General features: G+C 43.6%; 1 protein-coding gene across 2 annotated transcripts in view; it reads left to right on the forward strand.

The window, feature by feature from the left end:
• The window catches only part of FHAD1 (forkhead associated phosphopeptide binding domain 1), a 59236-nt gene that overhangs the window by 34683 nt on the left and 2303 nt on the right, over positions 1–22250 (forward strand). The window contains exons 17-27 of one of the 2 annotated variants that reach the window (XM_026660026.1): positions 761–986; positions 1705–1786; positions 2895–3001; positions 4258–4335; positions 9210–9291; positions 9639–9768; positions 12694–12829; positions 14252–14376; positions 15375–15470; positions 17522–17742; positions 19376–19541. In XM_026660026.1, the coding sequence (XP_026515811.1) occupies positions 761–986; positions 1705–1786; positions 2895–3001; positions 4258–4335; positions 9210–9291; positions 9639–9768; positions 12694–12829; positions 14252–14376; positions 15375–15470; positions 17522–17742; positions 19376–19541 (1449 nt within the window). Of the gene's footprint in view, positions 1–760; positions 987–1704; positions 1787–2894; positions 3002–4257; positions 4336–9209; positions 9292–9638; positions 9769–12693; positions 12830–14251; positions 14377–15374; positions 15471–17521; positions 17743–19375; positions 19542–22250 lie in introns of those variants that run through there. The other variant, XM_029913554.1, reaches the window with a different exon arrangement.

Consider the following 22250-nt stretch of genomic DNA (forward strand, 5'->3'; position numbering starts at 1 on the left):
CCCCTGCGGAATGCTGCGCCGCGCTCCCCCCGCCGCCCCTTACCAGGTGCCGCCCCAAGCATGTGCTTGGGTGCCTGGTGCCTGGAGGCGGCCCTGGCATTATACACATTTTTGTTGGAATGCAATTTCTTCATTGCACCTCGATGAGCCAGGCTGGCTCAAGCACATCCAGAGCCCCCTGCAAACCTATTAATTTGAGGGGTCACCTCCTATGGAACTGTAACCCACATGAGAAGTTTGTGGGTATTGTAGTAGTAGCTCATAGTTTTAGCTCTGTAGGTCCCAGGCTCAAGCAGGGTCAGTTACATAATCAGTCAAACTCCACCAATCCACACTTATAGTTAAAATTATGAAATGGGTTGAGAGCTGGGGGACTAAGAGGGGAACCAGAAGGGACAGGGAATAGGCAGCACATTGGCTGTGGCCAAGGGAAGCTGAAACAACCTTTGTTGGGGGAAGTGACAGCAACACCTAGGCTGCAGTAGCTGGATCCCTGAAGCAGGGGAAGCAGCCAGTAAGTGAGAGAGCTAAAAAGGCAAGAACCCCAGCCCTTCCACGAACGTCAAATATCCCCACTTTCCCTTTGGAACCAGGTCCAAAATGTTGGGGCAGGGACTGGGAACGGTTCTCAGGTCTTGCTACTGTTCATGAAACACAGCTTGTTCATTCACTTCTTTTATGATATGGAAGAAAAGTTCGGAGCAGAGCTTTGAAAAGTTTCCGCAGAAAACTTCTCAGAGACTTAATAAATGTTTCCTAGGCCATGTTGCAAGATCACCTGTTGATGCAAGACAAACATCTAACACTCATTCAGGATGAGAATGAGTTACTGAAGCAGAAAATTCAGAAAGAGATAATGGAATATAAAGAACAAATCAAGCAACATTCAGAGACAATTGTAGCTTTAGAAGACAGACTAATGGAAGCCACACAGCATCAGAAGAATATAGAGGAGGAAAATGTAGCTCTACGGGAAAAAATAGAAAGTAGGTAAATGGATGTATGGAAGCTGTTTTTTATTATTATTATAAATGCTCGGCTACTGTTAAATTATCTGCATACTTACAGAAACTGTAGTACATTGACTTCTACTCTGGAAGAGCATTCTCTTGTGTGTTACCCTGAGGTAGGTCTGGATATCTTAGTAATTCAGTTATAACATGAACCAGAGTATGAATAATATATCTATGAAAAGTCTCTTTTATTTTACTATGTTTTCTAGTATGACTTTTCCAGATGCACTCAGGCCATGCTTTAGTGAAGGATCTGTAACCCTTGAAATCAATGGGATTTAAGCACCTACTTAGCGTTAAGCATGTCTTAAGTGTACCTGAATCGGGATGGACTTAAGTACAAGTTTAAAAGCTTTCCTGAATTGGGGCCTAAGTGACTGACAGGATGAAGGACCAAATCTAACATTTTCTGTATAATGTGCCATGGTTGCTAAGCCAAATATTTCCTTGTAGTGGCTTGCTGCCTATTAATACAAAGATGCGAATTACTGGATTTGAACAGACAGACGTACAAAAAGAAAGACCCTAATCAAATAACGTAATTCACTTGTTGATGGGAAATCTACAGAACAATCTCTCAAAAGCCCTCTATTAAACTCAGGTCGCATCACAAAAGCAAACAGACCTCAAGAATGCATAGGTTTTGAGAATAAACTAGTAACTTAGTTGATTGTTTTATTTTTTTCTTTAGTATTTCAGAAAGAGCCTCAGGAGTCAGCATCGTCTGTTTCACAAGAGCTTTCTGACAATGAAGAGGCCCATGTTTTTCTGATGTAAGCAGCTGACAACTATTCTCTGATTTTGATCATCATGTAAAAGGGTTTAAGGAAAACTAGTAATCAGTAACAGACTTTTAAAAAGACCAAGGGCCTGATTCTCATCTACACTAAGCCCCCTTTATACCACTCTGGTTTTATAAAGGAGCCTCCCCATGGGTGTAAATGGAAGTTATTCACGCTTTCAGGTCCCTAAGGGTATGTCTACACAGCAAAGAAAAACCCATTGCTGGCCCGGGCCAGCCGACTTGGACTTAGGCTGCTGGGCTGTTTCATTGCCGTGTAGACTTCTGGACTCGGGCTGGAGCCTGAGCACTGGGACCCTCCCACCCCACAGGGTCCTAGAGCCTGGGCTCCAGCCCAAGCCTGGAAATCTACCCAGCAATCAAACAACCCCACAGCCCAAGCCTGCGAGCCCAAGTCGGCTGGCATGGGCCAGCCATGGGTTTTTCTTTGCTGTGTAGACATACCCTTAGTGTAAATGAGAATCAGGTCCAGAACATCTAATACATGTGCATAGAGTCCCATCTAAATATGAAATGATTCGTACGTGAGAGAGGAGCCAGTCTTTATATCATCTTATTTTTGTGGTTTTTCTTCAGCTCAGTATCACTTCTGCGGACTTAAAGTATATTTAAGCCACAAAAACATAGCGCATGTAGTTCTGACATTGCCTTGACTACTACATTCATTGCTTTTGTGGGTTTGAGTATGGATGGGCAATGTACTGCCCATAGGCCAAGTGATGGCTCTCAGAGTTCTACCCTGATCCACAGCTGCTCTTACCTTCACTGTTGAGCTGCATCCAGCTGAGACTGTTATATAGTGTTTCACCTTGATTGGAGTAGGTCTGATGCAAAATACCACGTCAGTTTATCTGTCATCCATTCTGTAACATCTAGGCATGTTGGCTTGAATTAAGAAGTGAGAAAGACAGTAATACCTAACTCTACGTGCCTGGATTTAGGGGATTTAAAATCATATTTTTAAAATAATGTGTGTGTATTACTTATATGATCTTACCCTATATGACATGTACACTTTAAGTAATATTAATCTTTCAAATGACATTGGGTTTTGCAATTATCTGCCTCATGAATTTCAGAGGAGAATTAGCAGCTGCTCGGAAGGAAATCCAGTCCAAACAGGCTATCATTTTGGGATTAAAGAAAGACCTCTCAGAAGCCAAAGCCAGAATGTCGGATATGATAGGTTTGTGAAATGTATCATGTGATTTACAATACTACCATGACTTCCCCCAAAACGTACTTAGATAATAGGTGTTAATGGAAGGAGAAACAAGAAAGTGAAAATGGATATTATTTTCTCACTGAAATATTTATATTGAGGTTTAGGCAAAAGCAAAATTGTCTGGTTTTCAGAAAGTGCTCAGCATCCATCTTATGAAAGTCAGGCCCCCTTAAGATGTCTCAAGTTGGGTATCCAAAATCACTAGATACTTTTGAAAGTTTGGCCAGAATTCTTAAATGCTTTATCTTTAGGGGCTTAAATATTGTATTCTGCATAGGAAGGAAGGAATATTGTGGAATAGAGTCTGACAAAATAGTTTTAAAACTAGAATTGTGTGTATCTGGGGTGAGGGATAGCTCAGTGGTCTGAGCATTGGCCTGCTAAAGCCAAGGTTGTGAGTTCAATCCTTGAGGGGGCCACTTAGGGATCTGGGGCAAAATCAGTACTTGGTCCTGCTAGTGAAGGCAGGGGGCTGGACTCGATGACCTTTCAAGGTCCCTTCCAGTTCTAGGAGATGGGATATCTCCATTAATAATAATAATAAAAAATATCCACAGCTTGTAAAAGAAAACAGCAAAACAGATAAGAGAATTTTAGGGGGGAGGGATAGCTCAGTGGTTTGAGCATTGGCCTGCTAAACCCAGGGTTGTGAGTTCAATCCTTGAGGGGGGCCATTGAGGGAACTGGGGTAAAAAATCTGTCTGGGGATTGGTCCTGCTTTGAGCAGGGGGTTGGACTAGATGACCTCCTGAGGTCCCTTCTAACCCTGATATTCTATGATTTCTATGATTTAGCGTGCTGGTAGCCATGGAATATGGGTGCACATATCTACATTACAAACAGGATAGTAATTTAAATTGTCTACAATAAACAATACAACCTATCTCATCTCAGTACTTTTCCAACCCAGAAGAAAAACTGCACTAGCAATGATATAGACACAACTGCTGAAGTGAAAAGATATGCCTTGCTCTGGGTTCTGAGGGGCAGAAAACTCAAGCTCTAATGGACTGCCAGAGTGAATGAACTCTGTATCGGAGGTCCTTGGGTGTACACAGCTATGGACTGTCGGAAAAAGCACCTTCATTGATTTCAGCCATCGTGATGTTGTATGGGGAAGAGAAGCATTCTCCAAGACCCTGATCCTAATAGAGTTGAAGGCACCTAGCATCAGGCACTAAGGTAGCCAGTAACCACTGAAACCTCTCTCCATGCAGGAGAACTCAGTGAGAAACAAAAGATGGAACTGGAGCGGAACCTAATTCTTGTTAGAAGCCAAGAGAGTGAACTGAAAGGCCTGGTCTACACTAGGCTTTTATGTCGAATTTAGCGCCGTTATATCGAATTAACCCTGCACCCGTCCACACCACGAAGCCATTTAGTTCGACATAGAGCCCTCCTTAAATCGATTTCTGTAATCCTCCACAACGAGAGGAGTAGCGCTAAATTCGAAATGGCCATATCGAATTAGGCTAGGTGTGGATGGAAATCGACGGTAATAGCTCCGGGAGCTATCCCACAGTGCACCACTCTGTTGACGCTCTGGACAGCAGTCCGAGCTCGGATGCTCTGACCAGCCACACCCCGGGAAAATTTGAATTCCTTTTCCTGTCTGGGCAGTTTGAAGCGCAGTTTCTGTTTGGACACCGTGGCGAGCTCAGCAGCAGTGGCAGCAGTGGCAACGATGCAGAGCTCTCCAGCAGAGATGGCCGTGCAATCCAATAGAAAGAGGGCCCCAGCATGGACGGATCGGGAAGTCTTGGATCTCATCGCTGTGTGGGGAGATGAGTCCGTGCTTTCCGAGCTGCGCTCCAAAAGACGGAATGCAAAGATCTATGAGAAGATCTCTAAAGCCATGGCAGAGAGAGGCTACAGCCGGGATGCAACGCAGTGCCGCGTGAAAATCAAGGAGCTGAGACAAGGCTACCAGAAGACCAAAGAGGCAAACGGACGCTCCGGATCCCAGCCTCACACATCCCGTTTCTACGAGGCACTGCATTCCATCCTAGGTGCGGCCGCCACCACTACCCCACCCCTGACCGTGGACTCTGAGGATGGGATATTGTCCGCGGCCGGTTCCTCAGCGGACGGGGAAGAGGAGGAAGGAGATGAGGAGGACGAGGCAGTAGACAGCGCTTACAACGCTGATTTGCCCGACAGCCAGGAGCTCTTCATCACCCTGACAGAGATCCCCTACCAACCCTCCCCAGCCGTTACCCCAGACACAGATTCAGGGGAAGGATCAAGCAGTAAGTGTTTTAAATATCCAAACATTTATTTACAACATAACTGGCATATTTAAAATATTAACAGTAGCTAAAGTGCTTTAAAACATGTAAACATTTATTTGCAACAAAACAGGAAGATTGAAAATATTAACAGTGGGTAAAGTGCTTAAAAACATGTAAACAGGAAAGTCAAACAAAAGGGGAATCAGTGCAAAGTGTATCATGATTACTCCGTCTTTGGGCGCCTCAATATATAGTCCGAACCATTTTAAAAAAATCTCACAATGTCCGCTTCATGATTATAGTGCCCAAAACCCTGCAGTCATTTGTCCCTCCAAGGGCACCTAAGCCAAGAACTGGTCAATGTAACCGGGGATCGAGGCGACATCCTCCGGGGAGAACTCCTCATACACCTCCTGCAGGTGTTTTTCAAGCCTCATCAGCAGGTTCCTGGGCAGGGACAGCTTATTAGGCCCCCCGTGGTAGGACACGTTTCCCTGCCACAACGCCAGCAGGTACTCCGGGATCATGGCCTTGCACAGCAGTGCAGCAAATGGCCCCGGTTTCTGCAGGCTGTCCCGGAGCATCTTCTCCTTCTGGCTCTCGGAGACCTTCAGGAGGGTGATGTCAGGCATGACTCCCTGCTGTGAATTAGGTAGGGGAAAGTTAGTATTGGGACTGCTTGCCCGTCCCTTTACAGAACTGCAACCGCCGGTTTACAGCCACGCGGTTTACAGCCGCGAGGGGCTGGGACAGGGCCAGAGTTCATGCTTGCAGGATTGCTGCCAGCAGAGACTCGCATTGCTTTCTATGTGAAAGGAGGCCAGTGCCACTCTTAAAGTTTTAAGCGGCCACAAGTCTACGGCTTACCATGTTTGCCATCTAGACAAAGTCCGGTGTCCTGCCCTGCTCCTCAGCTCGCCACAGCAAGACCGCAGGCACTGTAGGCGAGGGCCGAAAATTCGACCTTGTCCTCAGTGCGCGTGTGATAGGTGCTCTGCATGGTCTTGTTCACAGAGAAAGACTATGTTCTCTGTTCACAGATACATTGCTCTGTCTCAGGAATTCACTCCCTTTTTCCAATTCCCACAGCCACATCTGCCCAGAGGCTAGCGCACATTAGGAGGAGGAAGAAGAGGACACGGGAAGACATGTTTGCTGAACTAATGGCATGCTCCCGAGCACAGGCAGCCCAGCAGACACAGTGGAGGGAGAACTTGTCCCAAATGCACCGGGCAAACATTGAACGGGAGGAGAGGTGGCGACAGGAGGACAGGCAGGCTACTCAAACGCTGCTTGGACTAATGAGGGAGCAAACGGACACGCTCCGCCGCCTTGTGGATGTTCTGCAGGACCGGAGGCAGGAGGAGAGAGCCCCGCTGCAGTCTCTCTGTAACTGCCCTGCCCCGCCACCAAGTCCCATACCCCCCTCACCCAAAGTCCAAACACGGAGGGGTGGAAGGGGCCGTGAAAAATTTCACTCCACCCCTGCGGACTGCTCTACCACTAGAAGGCTCTCATTCCCCAAAATTTGAAAAGTCCTTTCCTACCCGCCTCACACAAGACCCCGTCCAAGTTTCACCCCCCCGTTCCATGTGCGGTTGTTAATAAAGAATACGTTTCTGTTCATTTCTGTTTCCATCCTCTTCTTTTGGAGGGGAGTCTGTCTGGAGGGGGGGGAAGGGCCTTGGTCATTGGACAGGACAGTCACCTTTAGCAGGGGGCAGGTGCAGCAGCAGGGCACATATACAGTGCAGTGACTAGTTATCCTGGTCAGTCTGGGAGGTGGTTTTCATGTTCTGTGTGGTGGGGGCGGTGGTGTTGCTCTGTGACTTGGTGGCGGGGGAGGGCAGTTACAGATCTTATGCAGCGGTCCTTACCCTGGATCACAGAGCCGCGCAGCAGGGGATCTGTAACCCTCCTCCCCCTGCAAGACAGTCACATAGCCGACACATACACGCAGTCCCGGCCAGGAGGGCTGGCAGGCTCCGTTGAAACAACCAGTCCACCATCGCGGAGCCTGTCATTCCTGGAGTTTAGAAGCATCATTTGCATCACAACCCTAAACCCGCTCCCCGCCACAGTCTGCGTCCCAGGTTTAAAACATTCCCGTGAAAACAGTAATAAAGACAACGGTGTCCATGAACAAAACAGAACAGATTTTATTTTTTGGGAAGGGGGTGAAGGGGGTATGTAATTGGAGAGGATAGTCGACGGCAACTGGGTAAAGAAACGGGGGCAAGTTCAGCTTCTGTGTCCACAAACTTAAAAGTCAATGGGTACCCTGCTCAGCCTTGAAACTGGCTTTCAAAGCCTCCCGGATGCACAGCGCGTCCCGCTGGGCTCTTCTAATCGCCCGGCTGTCTGGCTGGGCGTAATCAGCAGCCAGGCTATTTGCCTCAACCTCCCACCCCGCCATAAAGGTCTCCCCCTTGCTCTCACACAGATTGTGGAGCACACAGCAAGCTGCAATAACGATGGGGATATTGGTTTCGCTGAGATCACAGCGAGTGAGTAAGCTTCTCCATCTCCCCTTGAGACGGCCAAAAGCACACTCCACTACCATTCTGCACTTGCTCAGCCGGTAGTTGAACAGTTCTTTTTCTGTGTCCAGGGCGCCAGTATAGGGCTTCATGAGCCAGGGCATTAGCGGGTAGGCTGGGTCCCCGAGGATCACTGTAGGCATCTCCACATCCCCAACAGTTATCTTGTGGTCCGGGAAGTAAATACCTTCCTGCAGCCGTCTAAACAGACCAGAGTTCCTGAACACGCGAGCGTCATGAACCTTGCCCGGCCATCCGACGTAGATGTTTGTAAACCGTCCCCGATGGTCCACCAGTGCTTGCAGCACCATTGAAAAGTAGCCCTTTCTATTGATGTACTGGCTGGCCTGGTGGCCCGGTCCCAGGATAGGGATGTGAGTCCCATCTATAGCCCCACCGCAGTTTGGGAATCCCATCGCAGCGAAGCCATCTATGATGGCCTGCGCGTTTCCCAGGGTCACTACCTTTGACAGCAGTACCTTGACGATTGCCTTGGCTACTTGCATGACAACAACCCCCACGGTAGATTTGCCCACGCCAAAGTGGTTCGCGACTGACCGGTAGCTGTCCGGCGTTGCAAGCTTCCAGAGGGCTATGGCCACTCGCTTCTGGACAGTCAGGGCTGCTCGCATGCGGGTGTCCTTGCGCTTCAGGGCAGGGGACAGCAACTCACAAAGTTCCAGGAAAGTCCCCTTCCGCATGCGAAAGTTTCGCAGCCACTGGGATTCATCCCAGACCTGAAGCACTATGCGGTCCCACCAGTCCGTGCTTGTTTCCCGGGCCCAGAATCGCCGTTCAACAAAATCCACATGCCCCATTGCAAACGTGATGTCCTCGGCGCTGGGTGTCGTGGTTTCTGACAGCTCTGTGCTACTCTCCGACTTCAGGCCCTCACTCCGCTGCCGTAGCCTCCTCGCCTGATTTCTCTGCATCTGCCTCTGGGAAAGGTGTATGATAAGGTGCGAGGCGTTGAGAACGGCCACAACTGCAGCGATGGTCGCAGCGGGATCCATGATCGCAGTGCTGTGGCGTCCGCGCTGTCACTGATCAAAAAGTGCGCGAACTGATTTCCCGCCGGCGCTTTCAGGGAGGGAGGCAGGGCGGTAGTGACTGACGGATGACGACAGTTACCCAAAAGCACCCTCGCCACAATTTTTTACCCAGAAGCCATTGGGGGCTCGACCCAGAATTCCACTGGGCAGCGGGGACTGCGGGAACTGTGGGATAGCTGCCCACAGTGCACTGCTTCCAATGTCGACGCTTTCCCTGGTAGTGTGGACTGACAAAGTCGAATTACTGTCCTTAGTGTAGACACACACGTTCGACTTTCTAATATCGATTGCACATATTCGATTTAACTAAAATCGAACTACTCTCGTAGTGTAGACATACCCAAAGTGCTTAGAGAGAAGCTATTTGAGATGTCAGACCTTGTGGACAAGAAGGATAAAGACCTGAGAACTTCAGCTGAAGAATTAAGGTATAAGCCACCTCAACATAAAGAATAGCAGAGGCTGAGCTACCCAGGCCAGCAAAGAAAACCACTGACTTCATAAGTCAAATTAGTATTTCATTTAGATAACTACTTCCCTTGGAAACATTTTAAAATGTAAATTTTTACTTTCCTCTGCAGAAATCTCAAACAATCTTATACAGGGATTTGGAAGAGCCATTGAAAATTGAGTTGTAGCTAAATCACTGCTAGTTATCTCTTCCTCTCTATGTATTTGTATGCTTTAATAGTTATTCATGTTGCTGTTTTCAGCAGACTGATTATTCACCTTCACCCGTCATCCTCTTCAGCAATATTTTCTGCTCTTGACACAGGCATACAAAAGAAAAACTGAAAAAGCTGAAGAATGCAGCAAAAGAAAAGGAGAGTGAATTTGAAAAGCTACCACAAACAGATGTGCAGGCCAGTAACACCACAAAGGATGAAGTCCCCAAAACCAAAAAGGCAAGTCCAAATCAAAACAAGCCAAGAAACTGAGGATGCAATAGACTAAACTGAATAATAAAGAATAAACAATTGTTAAATAAAGAAAACCTAGAGCAAGATGTCCTTGATGCAGTAACAGAATCAAACTGAGCGGGCAAGCCCTGGTCAACAATCTATGAGAAGCAATATCCAGAGAGAGAAAGGATCCACAGATAATGTATATTTCATCACATTTTCCTTTGGATTTGAGATGTTTGTTTCATTAAGGGCTGCTCTTTAATCAGACACTGCTCCTGATTCTGATCTCTCTGATGTAAGTACAGAGTACACCAGTTGAAGTCCGTGGAGTTACAGTGGTGTAAAACTGTACAGTGGTGAAATAAGAATCAGACTGCTGGATCCATTGCTTTCTGGCATATATTTGAAATTTTCGCTGCCAGATTTGGTGCTCTAGGCAGCTGTGAGGGAAGGAGGTAGAGGGTTGTATTTACTTCCCGCCTTTAGGAGGATTGGGCCAGGGAGCCACATTTTTAGTCTCAGACCAGAGCAACAGAAAAGGTTGGTTACTCACTGCCTTGATGAGTCTAATGCCTTCCTGCAGGCTTTCCTGATACATATGTTTGTAGTGGTAATCATTTTACTGCGCAGCTACGTGCTATCTATGTTCTGCACCTAACTATCCTAGGCCATTGCATAATCTGACTATTGCTACCCCTGTCGTTCCTTCACTTCCCCCACCCAGCCTCTTCTATTCTTTAACCTCTTTTTCTGCATCTCGTCTTAAATTAGAGTTCACATTTTTTTCAGGGCAAGGATTGTATCTTTCTATGTGTTTGTACAATGTGTAACACAAAAAGGTGCTGAATTTGATTGGGGCCTTTGGATGCTACCTCAATACCAATAAATGTGATGTTGATGTAGATGTGGGATTTATGATGGATGGCTTTATTGACCATAATAGTAGTAAGAGGAAAATGATAAAAGATTTTAAGGTAAAGTGGCTTTAAAGTTCTTGAACAAGAGTTTGTTTACTTGGCTTTGTCATAGAAGTACATTCTCTGATAGACAAGCAGCATTCTCTAATGGGCTAAGCCCAGGACTGAGAGTCAGAAACTTTTGAGTTCTCTACCCAGTTCTGCCAATTCTGCCACTGACATGTTGGCCCTGGGCAAATCGCTTACACTGAAATTCTCAAAAGTGGCTTCTTTTAACTTCAATGGGAGTTGTCAATGCTCTGTACTTGGGAAAGTCCAGGCCCAAGGTGTCCCTGGTCAGATACTCAAAAATTGAGGTACTCAAAATCACTAGTTTCAGAATGGCAGCTGTGTTAGTCTGTATCAACAAAAACAACGAGGAGTCTTTGTGGCACCTTAGAGACTAACAAATTTATTTGGGCATAAGCTTTCGTGGGCTAAAACCCACTTCATCAAAATCAGTAGCAACTTTTGGAATATTTAACCTCTCTCATTTCCCCTTCTGAAAACTCAGGATAACAGTTTTTACGTACTGCACAGGCATTTTGTGATGATTACTTAGCTAATGTTTGTACAGCCGTTTTGCAAATGTGAAGTGTTGAAAGTGCTAAGTGTTGTTCTAATTGCCAATTAGATTGCGTAAAGCAGCTTGGAAAAAAGATACCATCCTCTAGCTCTCCCACAGCACACTCCTATTCTTTCCTGTGATACGTAGGCAGATAGGGTCTAATGCACAGTATAGGATATTTTTGTGAATAAGAAAACGGAAAAATGCGCGCTGTTTTCCTGCTTTGTATTGAAATGCTGTATATATTACTGTCCAAAATACGAACAGATTCAAAAAGGTTGTAATAGCAGAAAGAGGTTTTTTAATTAACATCTTTATGAAAATCCTCTGTAATAATAGGCAAAATGCAAGATGAACTGACTTGACTTAGACAGCCAAAGTGGTGAATCGTGGCTGGGTGTTGCACTGAGAATTATCACCAGCCACTTATTGCATACACATGAGGTGGGGAAGTTTGCAGCTATATATGTGCAGCACTACTTATTTTTCATTTTATAAATGAATTGATTTTAAATAATACAATGAAAATAAGCATTGAGACCCTAGATAGTATCCTCCAGTTATCATTAGCTGGATGCAGTTTGAATTAACATGCTTACCTAGACATCTGTGTATATTAATCGTAAAGCCAGACACTGAACAGGGGTGGAATCCTGAAATGCATAATTTATATAGATTTTTAAAAAACAAATAGGGGCATAATTTTATACGATCACCTTCAGATGTGGCGTACAGAGTGAATTGCTTTGAAAACAACAAACACATCAATGTGAGATGCAGTTTCTTGAGAAGGCAGGGACGGAAATAATTGAAGAGAGCAGTGCCTTAATTTAAACCTCGGTTGAAAGGGGTTGAAAAAGCTGACTTGACGTTCCATTGACACATTGAGACCAACGCCGAATAAGCTGCATCGAGGTGTGGCGGCCGCCATCTTGGCTGACACAGCAGGGACTGAACCAGAGACCTCCAGAGCTACAACAGCCTGAACTGAAGAGCCAAAGCTTTACAGCTAGGACAACTCCTGTCCTTTGCGGATTGATGCCGAGGGGGACCTATACCACATATACCAACAGCTGACTACTCCTGTTTTAATTCCTTATCTCTAAAACCAATGGCGAGAGCTACTTTTCCCACAGCAACCAGACTTTGATTCTCAAAACACCTAAGATGACTAGCACATGACTTCTAGCTGGTGAGATCAGAATCACAAATACTGCAAGTGGGGTAATAGTTTTAAGGAAAGCTGATGAATTTTAGGGCCCAAGCACCTGCATGCATGTGTTTACTTTGAACCAAGGTTATGATATGGCAGTTATTCAAGAGTTACTTGGTGCTCGTTTGTGCAGAGCACAGTAATTTGTAACACAATCAAAGATGGTGTGGATGGGTTTCTGATTTCAGAAGCAGACTGTGGACTTGGCAGACCTAGGAGCTACATGTAAAGGCCTCAGACATGAGGAGACAATTCAGCGTCAAAAAGATGCACTGACTGAGCTCCGAGACAGAATCAAGATGCTGGAAAAGACTCAGTCTTTAAGTAAGTACAGCACGCAGTTCTTTTGCTAGAACATTTCCTGGTAATTGTGTAGGTTGAATATAACTGAAAGGGATACTGGGCTCTTTCACAACAGTGAAAGAAATCAAATTTGTGATGTCGGGATTACTAAATTTTCATAGGATATCATGACTAAGGCCCCAGTCCTCCTAAGACTTACCCACGTGCTTAACATTAAGCACATGAGTAGTCCCATGCAACAGACTAGGAATAAGTTAAGCATGCGTGTAAGTCTTTGCAAGAGTGGGGCCTAAACCAATAGAATGTTTAAAGCTAGGAAAGGCAACTAGCCTACATTGTGCAACCATTGTCCTTATATGGCCAAAATCTGCTCTTGCTTTCACCAGTGTAACTCCATAGAGTTGAATGGATTTACACTTCTGCAAAACCAGGCCCATAGTTAAATGATAATAGATGAATACCGTGTATCATTCAGAGATAGTCAAGTGTATGTAGGTATATACGTATGAAGGGGCTATATTCTGCTCAGAGGTCAGCAAAATGAATCAGCAAGAAGAACCCTTTAAGCTCTGTTCACTATATTTTAAGATTCAGATACTGAGCAGAGGTCTGACTAGACATCTAAATATCATGGGCCACATCTACTCCTGATATAAGCAGGTACAACTCCACTTAAGTCAATAGTTATGCCTGCTTATACCAGCAACGAACTTGCCTCTGCGAGCAGTATTAATACAGTAAGTTATATGTGGTTTTGCTGTAAGGTTCCTTTCCTGTTTTAATTTAACTTTTTTAATTGTTCTCTCTCTACATTTGAAGCTGGGCAAAGTGATTCCCAGCTCGCGTTGACATACTCACGCTAGTGCTCATTGAGCTAACATGCTAAAAATGGTCGTGTAGCTGCAGTAGCAGCGTGGCTAGCCCATACTGAGTACAAACGTGCCTGAACCCCCTGGGTACATACTTAGCACAGCTAGCTTGTGCCACTGCTGGCTGTGCTACCCGGCAACACTATTATATGTAGTGCACTAGCTAGATGAAAACTAGTGCAAGTATGTCTGTGTGAGCTGGGAATCACACCCCTAGCTCCAAGTATAGAAGTAGCCTCATTCTCTGTCCACAGTTTATACATCTTCAGAAAAATATTGAAGATAAGTATAATCCCCATAAAATTCCAGGATTAGAATAGTAATTTCCAGAGCAATCCCTAAATTTCAAACCTTGAGTACAGTGTCTGATTACTAGATTTATTGTGAGTTATGTTCCTGATTTTATGAGAAAAACATTCCATGTGTTACCCATTTTATATTTATATTTTTACAGGAAAATTTCTTTAGGAAATTTTGAGAACTATTATTAAAACAGTGTGCTTTTAGTAAACCCATTACAGCTTACATGTGACAATGTAACAACTCTGCATGGGGGGTTTTCTTGTTCCCTTAGCTATTAAAGAGAAGGTTCCTGAGCCACTTATAGTGCTAAAGAAAGACCTATCTGAGAAAATAGCTCAGAAAATAGGCTTAGAAAAGGAACGTGTGCCATCATCAATAAAAAAAATGGAGGCCAAGGTAAACAGAATTTTATATATTATTTTAGCTGTGGTTTCATTAGAATACATAGGAACATTTTTAAGGTGCAATAAGAAAACCTACAGAAAAATATACCTTAATATCTTTGACTTTTTAGTACAGTTCTTGAAGTCATCTGTCTTCACAAAAAGTGACTTCCTGTAACTATATCTATATAGAACGTTTCCAATATCTCTCGCCTTTAACTCAGCCTTACACAATGAATGTTGAGTTAACACTTTTAAGCTGAGATTTTCAAAGCTGCATAGAAGATTCGGACACCCAGTTCTCAATATTGTTCACTTCAATAGAATAGTGCTGATTTACACCAGCAGAGGATCTGGCCCCACTGCCCCTACGTCCTCTGTGGGTCCATCTTACTATCTGCCTTTAGGCTTTGAACCATGCAAAAAGGCAACAAAATGTATACAGAGAACAATAAAGGAACTCCCCTGATAGTGTGAATGAGTGTAAAAAACCAAGGAAGCCAATTGGTGGAATCAAGTGGCGTTTAAATTGACGTGAATGTTTTGATGCGCACATTATAGTTTTTTTAATCATTTTCTGCCTTAAAGAGTCAATGGTAGTATGGGCAAGCTCTAGCTAAAGAGAAGAGTCTGATAGCAGGAAAAAATGAACAGCACACATACAAGATCATCAAAACCCAACAATCACTGGGCACTGAGCAAGAGGGGGACCCTAATTAAAAGCCAGTAGAAAGCCTCATGTGGAGGTGGTGCCCCTTTGAGGGTGGATCAGAGAAGAAAGAGGCATGGTCAACCAGAAATCAGGTGTGTTTAACATGTCATTTAGTGTACTTTGCACAACAACATAATAGGCCTTCTGGCAGCCAGAAATGACACCCTTTGACATTGGTGGGTATTTTTTCACCACAGCTTTGGGTTCTTGCGGTTGTTTTGTTAGTTTGTTTTCTGTGGGAGGGAGAACAGGATTTGGTCTGCAAGTAGTAAGGAGATCCATTACTCTATCTATTTCAGCTTCCAAGCCATTTTCCCAACACATATTCAAATGTCGCCTTAGAGAGGACAGCAAAGTTGGAAATGTCTGATGCTTTAGACCTCAGCGAGAAGATGGTATGTAAATAAAAGACAAGGTACAATCACATTCGGGAACTGTATATTGTGGGTCCTGTTAAAATCAGTTTATGAATTTAGTGATCAGCTTCCAAGTACCCTGGGAATCTCATGTATTTCTTAGAGTATGAATTCATATCTGCAGGAACTTCAAAACCTCTGTTAGCTGCCTGGGAAATATACAGACCGAGCAGCTCCCAATGGCATGTGTTTCTTTTCCCTTCGATTTTAACCTCCAAAAAAATGTTCCCTTAAAAGACCTTAGATCTTTGAATGTCTCCTTAGTATGGCATTAAAATAAAGCCCAAATGATTTATGGAGCCAGACTGCCCTCCAGCTAATGGGCCACTTCAATGGCATGACAGTTTACTGCAGTGGATATGGGCTGGAGTGTGCTTTGCCTTAAAAGAAGAGAGGATATGTAGGAATAAATAGCCTGAGACATAGGGATTTTTAAAATGTATTTTAATGAGTTGGGAGCAAGTGCCATCCTTAACCTTCTCTAAAACACAGACCACACACACTATGTAAAGCCAAATACTCAGCCCCTTTCTGAGATCTGGCAAATTTAGCAATGTTTAGTTCAAGCCTTTACCCCAAGCTTAGCTGCTCCTAGCATTCCTACCTCCGAACTGCTCTTCCATCTCTACTGCTGCCTGCCTTGTGCAGAATGGGATTATGAGCCACGAGCATTAGTGAGTCAGCAAAACACACTAAATACTTTCCCCTCAGAATCAAGATTTACTAACAGGGCAGGGTGTTTCAGTCAAACATTACCAAGGCTGTTGCACCTGTGGTGCATGATATAAGAAGGGCTGTGTACATAGAGAAGCCTCTAAACTTCAGGAGACATAGAGGACTGAGTGTTCCGTATGCGAATATATGGTTGGGTATCCCTCTGAGTGACTGGAAGTGGAAGACCGAACCAAAAATCCAGTAAAACAACTGGTTCAACACCCATGCTGTGTTGAGGTGGAAGATCAGTCTAGGCCAGGGGTAGGCAACCTATGGCACGCGTGCCAAAGGCGGCACGCGAGCTGATTTTCAGTGGCACTCACACTGCCCAGGTCCTGGCCACCAGTCCGGGGAGCTCTGCATTTTAATTTAATTTTAAATGAAGCTTCTTAAACATTTTAAAAACCTTATTTACTTTCCATACAACAATAGTTTAGTTATATATTATAGACTTATAGAAAGAAACCTTCTAAAAACGTTAAAATGTATGACTGGCACGCGAAACCTTAAATTAGAGTGAATAAATGAAGACTCGGCACACCACTTCTGAAAGGTTGCCGACCTCTGGTCTAGGCTATATCAGTCTAGGCCTTTATAGCCTGCCCATCATCTGAATGCTTCACCCCACGCTTTCCACTTCAGCAGAGGTTATCTGAGTGACAGCTCTCTGCTTCCCCACAGTTTGTGAGCCACTGCTGAGAACCATTGCCCAAGGACACAGTCAGTGTGCTGACTCATCTTGTTTCTATTTATGTCCCAATTACTGTGTGTTATTTATCTCCCCTTTTTTAAAATGTGCTGATCATCACCAAATAACTGTAAATCAAATCTCCCTATTTTAAACCCAACAGCGACATTTCATCCTGGTTTCTACTTCCTGGAAACAACACTGACCTCCAAGGTCTAGTTAGTTTCGAGTCCTTATGCCTCCATTACATCGCTTTTTACAGATCCAGACTAACACGGCTACCCCTCTGATACTTAACCCAACAAATAGTGACTTAAGAACCATTGGATGCTGATCCAGTTCTGCACCTAACTGCTTCATAGTCAAATTAATTTGTCTAATACATTATGAATGAATTTACATATTTGGTACATTATTGTTCTGCTTGATTCCTTAGGAACACATAAAGAGGCTAAGGAAAAAAATAGGTTAAATTTAAATGAAGAGGCTAGCACACAATAGTTTATTTACTACCTTTGAATCCTTTACACTAAAACAGAATGAAAGCAGATGGGTTGAGCAGTGTGAGATTTTTCTAATTAGGAGTCAGCACACCTAGTAAATAATTCATTCTCTCCTCTTCATACAGTACCTCAACTTAATTCATGCTCTTGGAAGTCTGATGAATGTGAAGGAGCTGACAGGAGTGCAGTCTGTTAAGCATCTTTCTCAGGATGAGAGGGAAAAAGTGAGAATGCAACGACAGAAGGACCTTGAGCTGCTGTACGATAAGATCAGTAAACTCAAGAGTCGGCTAGAAAGGAAAGAAAAACTACTGAAAGAGTATGAGTCAGACATTGGACAACTCAGGTAGAGAAAACACACTTATTTACTATTTGCTAAGAGCCATGAGAGTGGATCCAGCTGTTTTAGCAAAAAGTCCCAAAACTGGGACAAAAATTTGTGAGAAATTTAGCGAAAGGAGCATATTTACAATTCAGCTTTAATTACGGTATCCTTTTGTGTGTCCATAAAAACATTCACTATGTTATTGCATGGAAATAAAGCTGGTGTAAGCTAGGAAATGCCCTCTTTGAACTTCATAGCTCTCTAAAATGGTATCTTCTAAGGCCACATCAAGCTAACCAATGAAATACATTAGGAATTCTATTTAAAACCTAACCATACCAGATGGCACAATGTCTATTATTGTATTAAATACCTATGTGTTGTTAGGATTGTCCATTACAAGCTATGTATGGAAACTGTATGCCCAGTTTTCAGAAATGGATATTTTAATAGGACATCCAAATTCTGAGCCCCTATATCAGCACTTAGGCATTCATTCATTCATTTTAAGCATCTGAGTGCCCATTTGAAATCCAAGTTTAGGGCTGGTCACTTAACTACGTCCCATAGAAACTCACATTTGAAAATAGGATCCTGCAGATGAAAATGATATCTAAAGGTTTGTAGTATGAGCAGAGGGGCGGCTGCTTCTTTTATTCTGCAGCAACATTACTCTGGTCTGTTTTTTCCTGTTCGAGATTTATTATTAGTAACAGATATAATAATTATACAGTCTTTAATTATTTATATGATTCTTTGAAGAATCCATGGCAAGTGATGCAGTGTTATTCTGCTTAATCATATGCATCACATGTGGTGTTTGTCTCGTACAAGAAAAATGTCTAAACAATTTGGAAAATGAAGCCAAAAAGAACAGTGGAGTGTTGGATGAGATTCCCTGGAATCTCTGGTTAAAATTCCACCCCGAAATTGAAGGAAAGGTTGGGGTTATTTCCCTGCCTATGAAGAAATCCCCATCCCTGTGGATAGTAAAGTCTCCCTAACAGAACTAGCTATCCCCAGAACACATAAAAATGCTTTTTGAAGGAATTTTTTTTTACTTTGAAATGTACAAAATTGCCCCAAATGTGCAGGTATTTTCAACATAATTCCTAAGGACAGAACTCCCAGCAGCCCCTCTTGAGTCTTCACCTAGTGTTCACAATCATGCACACCGAATGATGTGCTGTGCTATCCTCACACTCCATGTACTTTGCAGAAATCAAGTATAAACATTCCTAGCAAACAACCTCAGTATGTTGTCTGTGGAATGATGCTACCTCCTTGCTTGGTTGTGGTTATGAGAAATCATTTTTATTTCAATAGGATGAGTAGATTCCCCATCCCTAGCCATTCCTTTCAGCAGAGACATGCACCCCAAAGAGAGGCGTTTATCGTGGACTGAGGAGAAATTTTTTTAGGAAGTCCTTGTTAAAATATTTTCAGCATTTCACAGGAAAAAACAGGGGGCCTGTTTCTCATTTACACTAAGGCCTTTTCCATGCCTCTGGTAGTGTAAAGGAGCCTTAAAGTGGGTGTACATGTAATTTACCCTCTCTTTTTAGGGCCCCTTACACTGCCAGAGATGTATCAGGAGGCTGTAGTGTAGATGAGAATAAAGCCCAAAGGACTTTATCTCTTCTGTTTTGTACAGGGCGAATAAGGTATCTTTGCAAGCGTACCAGGCCGAGATGACTAAACTGGAAGATGAAGTCTATAGAGAAGCAGAAGAGAATGCTCTGCTAAAAGAGGCTCTAGAGAGGACACAGTTCCAGCTGAATCAGGAGAAAAGATTGAACAGAGCTGTTAAACTGCATAAGGTAACGGTCTAGGGACAAACGTCATGGCAGTGCTTCCATGAACCTGGTAACTAAACATCCTCTTCTCCAGCTGTGTGTTGGACAGTAACCTAATGATTTAGGGGGCTGAATTTTGGTAGGTGCTGCTTGGAAACATCCTTGCTGTGGCAGGCACCGATGAAAGATGATAGAGATAGCTGCAGGGTTAACATGGAGACGTCACCCTGCAATCCAAACACCACAGAACAAGACCCTCCAAGTTTTGACTTGGGTATGTGGAGGAGGGAGGGGAGCTAATCACAAACGTGTAGTAAGCTGGAAGGGCCTCTGTGTGTCTATCTTTGCACAGGGTTCAGCAGATCCCAAGGAGCCTATCACGTTAATATGTAACCAAGAATAGAACTAGCTGAGATTTAGGACAAAAATAGTAGCACACTTGCTATTTTTTCCTTGATTTCTCTAATGTAGCTGTGTAGTGTCATGAGCTTGGAGAGTGCTTTGTAGCCCCAAAAGGGCATATGCTAAGTGGTTTTATCCTGACTGTCATATTTAGTTGATGCTTTGGGTCTTCATCAAAATGTCCCTTAGCAATGTGAATTGCACATTGATACAAGAAAAGACAATTCATATTTGAAGGAAGTATTGAGATTAAACAATAATTGTCAGCAGTTAGCTGCTTTTTTCATTACAGCTTGATGTGGGCTTTGGGGAATGTGAGTAACTAAGTCTGCTTTGTTGATCTTATCAAATTTGGAGTCATATTTAGTTCTGATGTGTCTCAGCTAAATTTTTGATAGGACGTCCAAGGCAAGATTTGCAATTGGATGTCATTTTACTGGTATTTTCACCCAGAGCCATTTAGAGGAACTGGAGAAGAGAAGTGAAAAGTTGTCACCATGTTGTACCTGTTCACAAAAAGACAGAGCCAGCAAGGTATGAATATGTCTGAACACTTGCTCATAGTAGCAGGATCAGTGTAATCATTTTGCCTAACTTATAAGGTATGGACTTCAGTACAGCTAATAATAATTCATTTGTGTGTCATAACATCCATGAATGAAGAGATGGAACTGGCCCAGCAATATGAATGAAGAGCTGTCAGTAAGGTAGTAGTAATATTAATGGCATTGATCCAAAGAACTCAAAGCAGAAACCCCATTATACAGACTGGGAAACTGAGGTACGGAGAAGTTAAGCAACTCATTCAAGATCACATAGCCAGCCAGAGGCAGAAACAGAACCCAGCTCTCCTGATTTCCAGTCCCCTGTTCCAACCAACAGAGCACAGTGAAGTAGGGGAAAGCCAGTGTTGCAACTGAATGAACAGCAGGAGGGAAGCAGCAAGGAACTGTGGAGGGGAGGAAGCACATACAGCAGGAGCCTGGGGAGCAGATGACAACACAGGGGAAACTGGGAGGGGCGCCATGTATTGAATTAAAAAGGGCCAAATTTGGAACATAAGTGAAATGACTATAATTCCATAGAGGCGCTCAAGCTCTTAGTGTATGCACATCCTGAACTCCTCAGGGGAACTCTGGCCTCTTCATTCCTTAGTTGCCTATTATAATATGTATGTGCAAGGCACTACAAACATCAACAGGTACAGAATTTGAAATTTCTGCAAGCTCTACCTAGAGAACCTTGAAAGACGTTGTACATTTCAAAGCTGCAGCATAGAACCAGTGCACAGTCATCCTCTCCCTACACTTGGATGTCTGGACTGTGCATGCCTTTTTCTGATTACATAATGAGTTAGTGAACTGTAGATTCTTGCAGTAAGCCCCCCCATCATACTGCGTAAAGTTATGGTTCTCTTAACCACTTGGTCAGCCTAAGACAATCACCTTAATTAACCTATGCTCTGTCTAATGCATTCTATGCCTAATTAACCCATTAATTGTAAATCTCCTTTTATAGAACCTGGGTAAAATTTTCAAAAGTGCCTTAGTCCCTCTAAAAGTCGAATGAGATTTATTTTGCTTAGACCCTTTTGAAAATTTTACTCTCTACGTCTATAGGGGAAGACATTCTTGAAGTCACGATTTACCTTCTCTGCAGCTGAGAGGTCTTTTTTGTAAATCACACGCTGTTTATGGAATCTAAAGGTCCCTATATCTCTATCTGAAACAGAATTGTGCAGCATCTGTTATTTGCTTATGAAAATACCTAGTCCAGAAGGGCCCAGTGGTCTTTCTATTACGGATGTGACCACACCATTTGCTTTAAGCATGTGTAAACACAAGTTATTACATTTTACTTTTTACCAGGAGGAAATAATATGGTCTTGATACACCACACAGGGGGCTCACTCTAGTAAAGTGGTGCTTTAGAATTTTTCAGTATATTTGGAATTCGTTTTAAAGATCCATCTCCTGGAGTCATATGATTACCTGAGACCCTCAGCATTCATTTTTAAAAAAAGTAAATCTCTGGCCCTCATAGTTGCAGAGAAAAGCCTGAAAACGTGATCCCCAGAGGCTCAAAATCCAGAAGGCAAAAGAATAAAAAGAACCCAAAATGTATTATTTTTCAACTCTCATGATTTTTTAAACCAGTTGCCTCAATATGGGGGGCCTGACTCATGATTTTTGAATGCTTGGGATTGGCAATCCTCTGAATTTGTTGTCACAGACAGCATCCTCACACTCACCATCCTTTCACCGTGGAGCACTGGTTTTAGTTCTCCCAGGCACAAGGATATACGGAGGGAATCCCAAGGTAGGGTTATGA

The sequence above is a fragment of the Terrapene carolina genome, unplaced genomic scaffold, assembly GCF_002925995.2.
Source record: "Terrapene carolina triunguis isolate 2854851 unplaced genomic scaffold, T_m_triunguis-2.0 Scaffold714, whole genome shotgun sequence".
Taxonomy (NCBI): domain Eukaryota; kingdom Metazoa; phylum Chordata; order Testudines; family Emydidae; genus Terrapene; species Terrapene triunguis.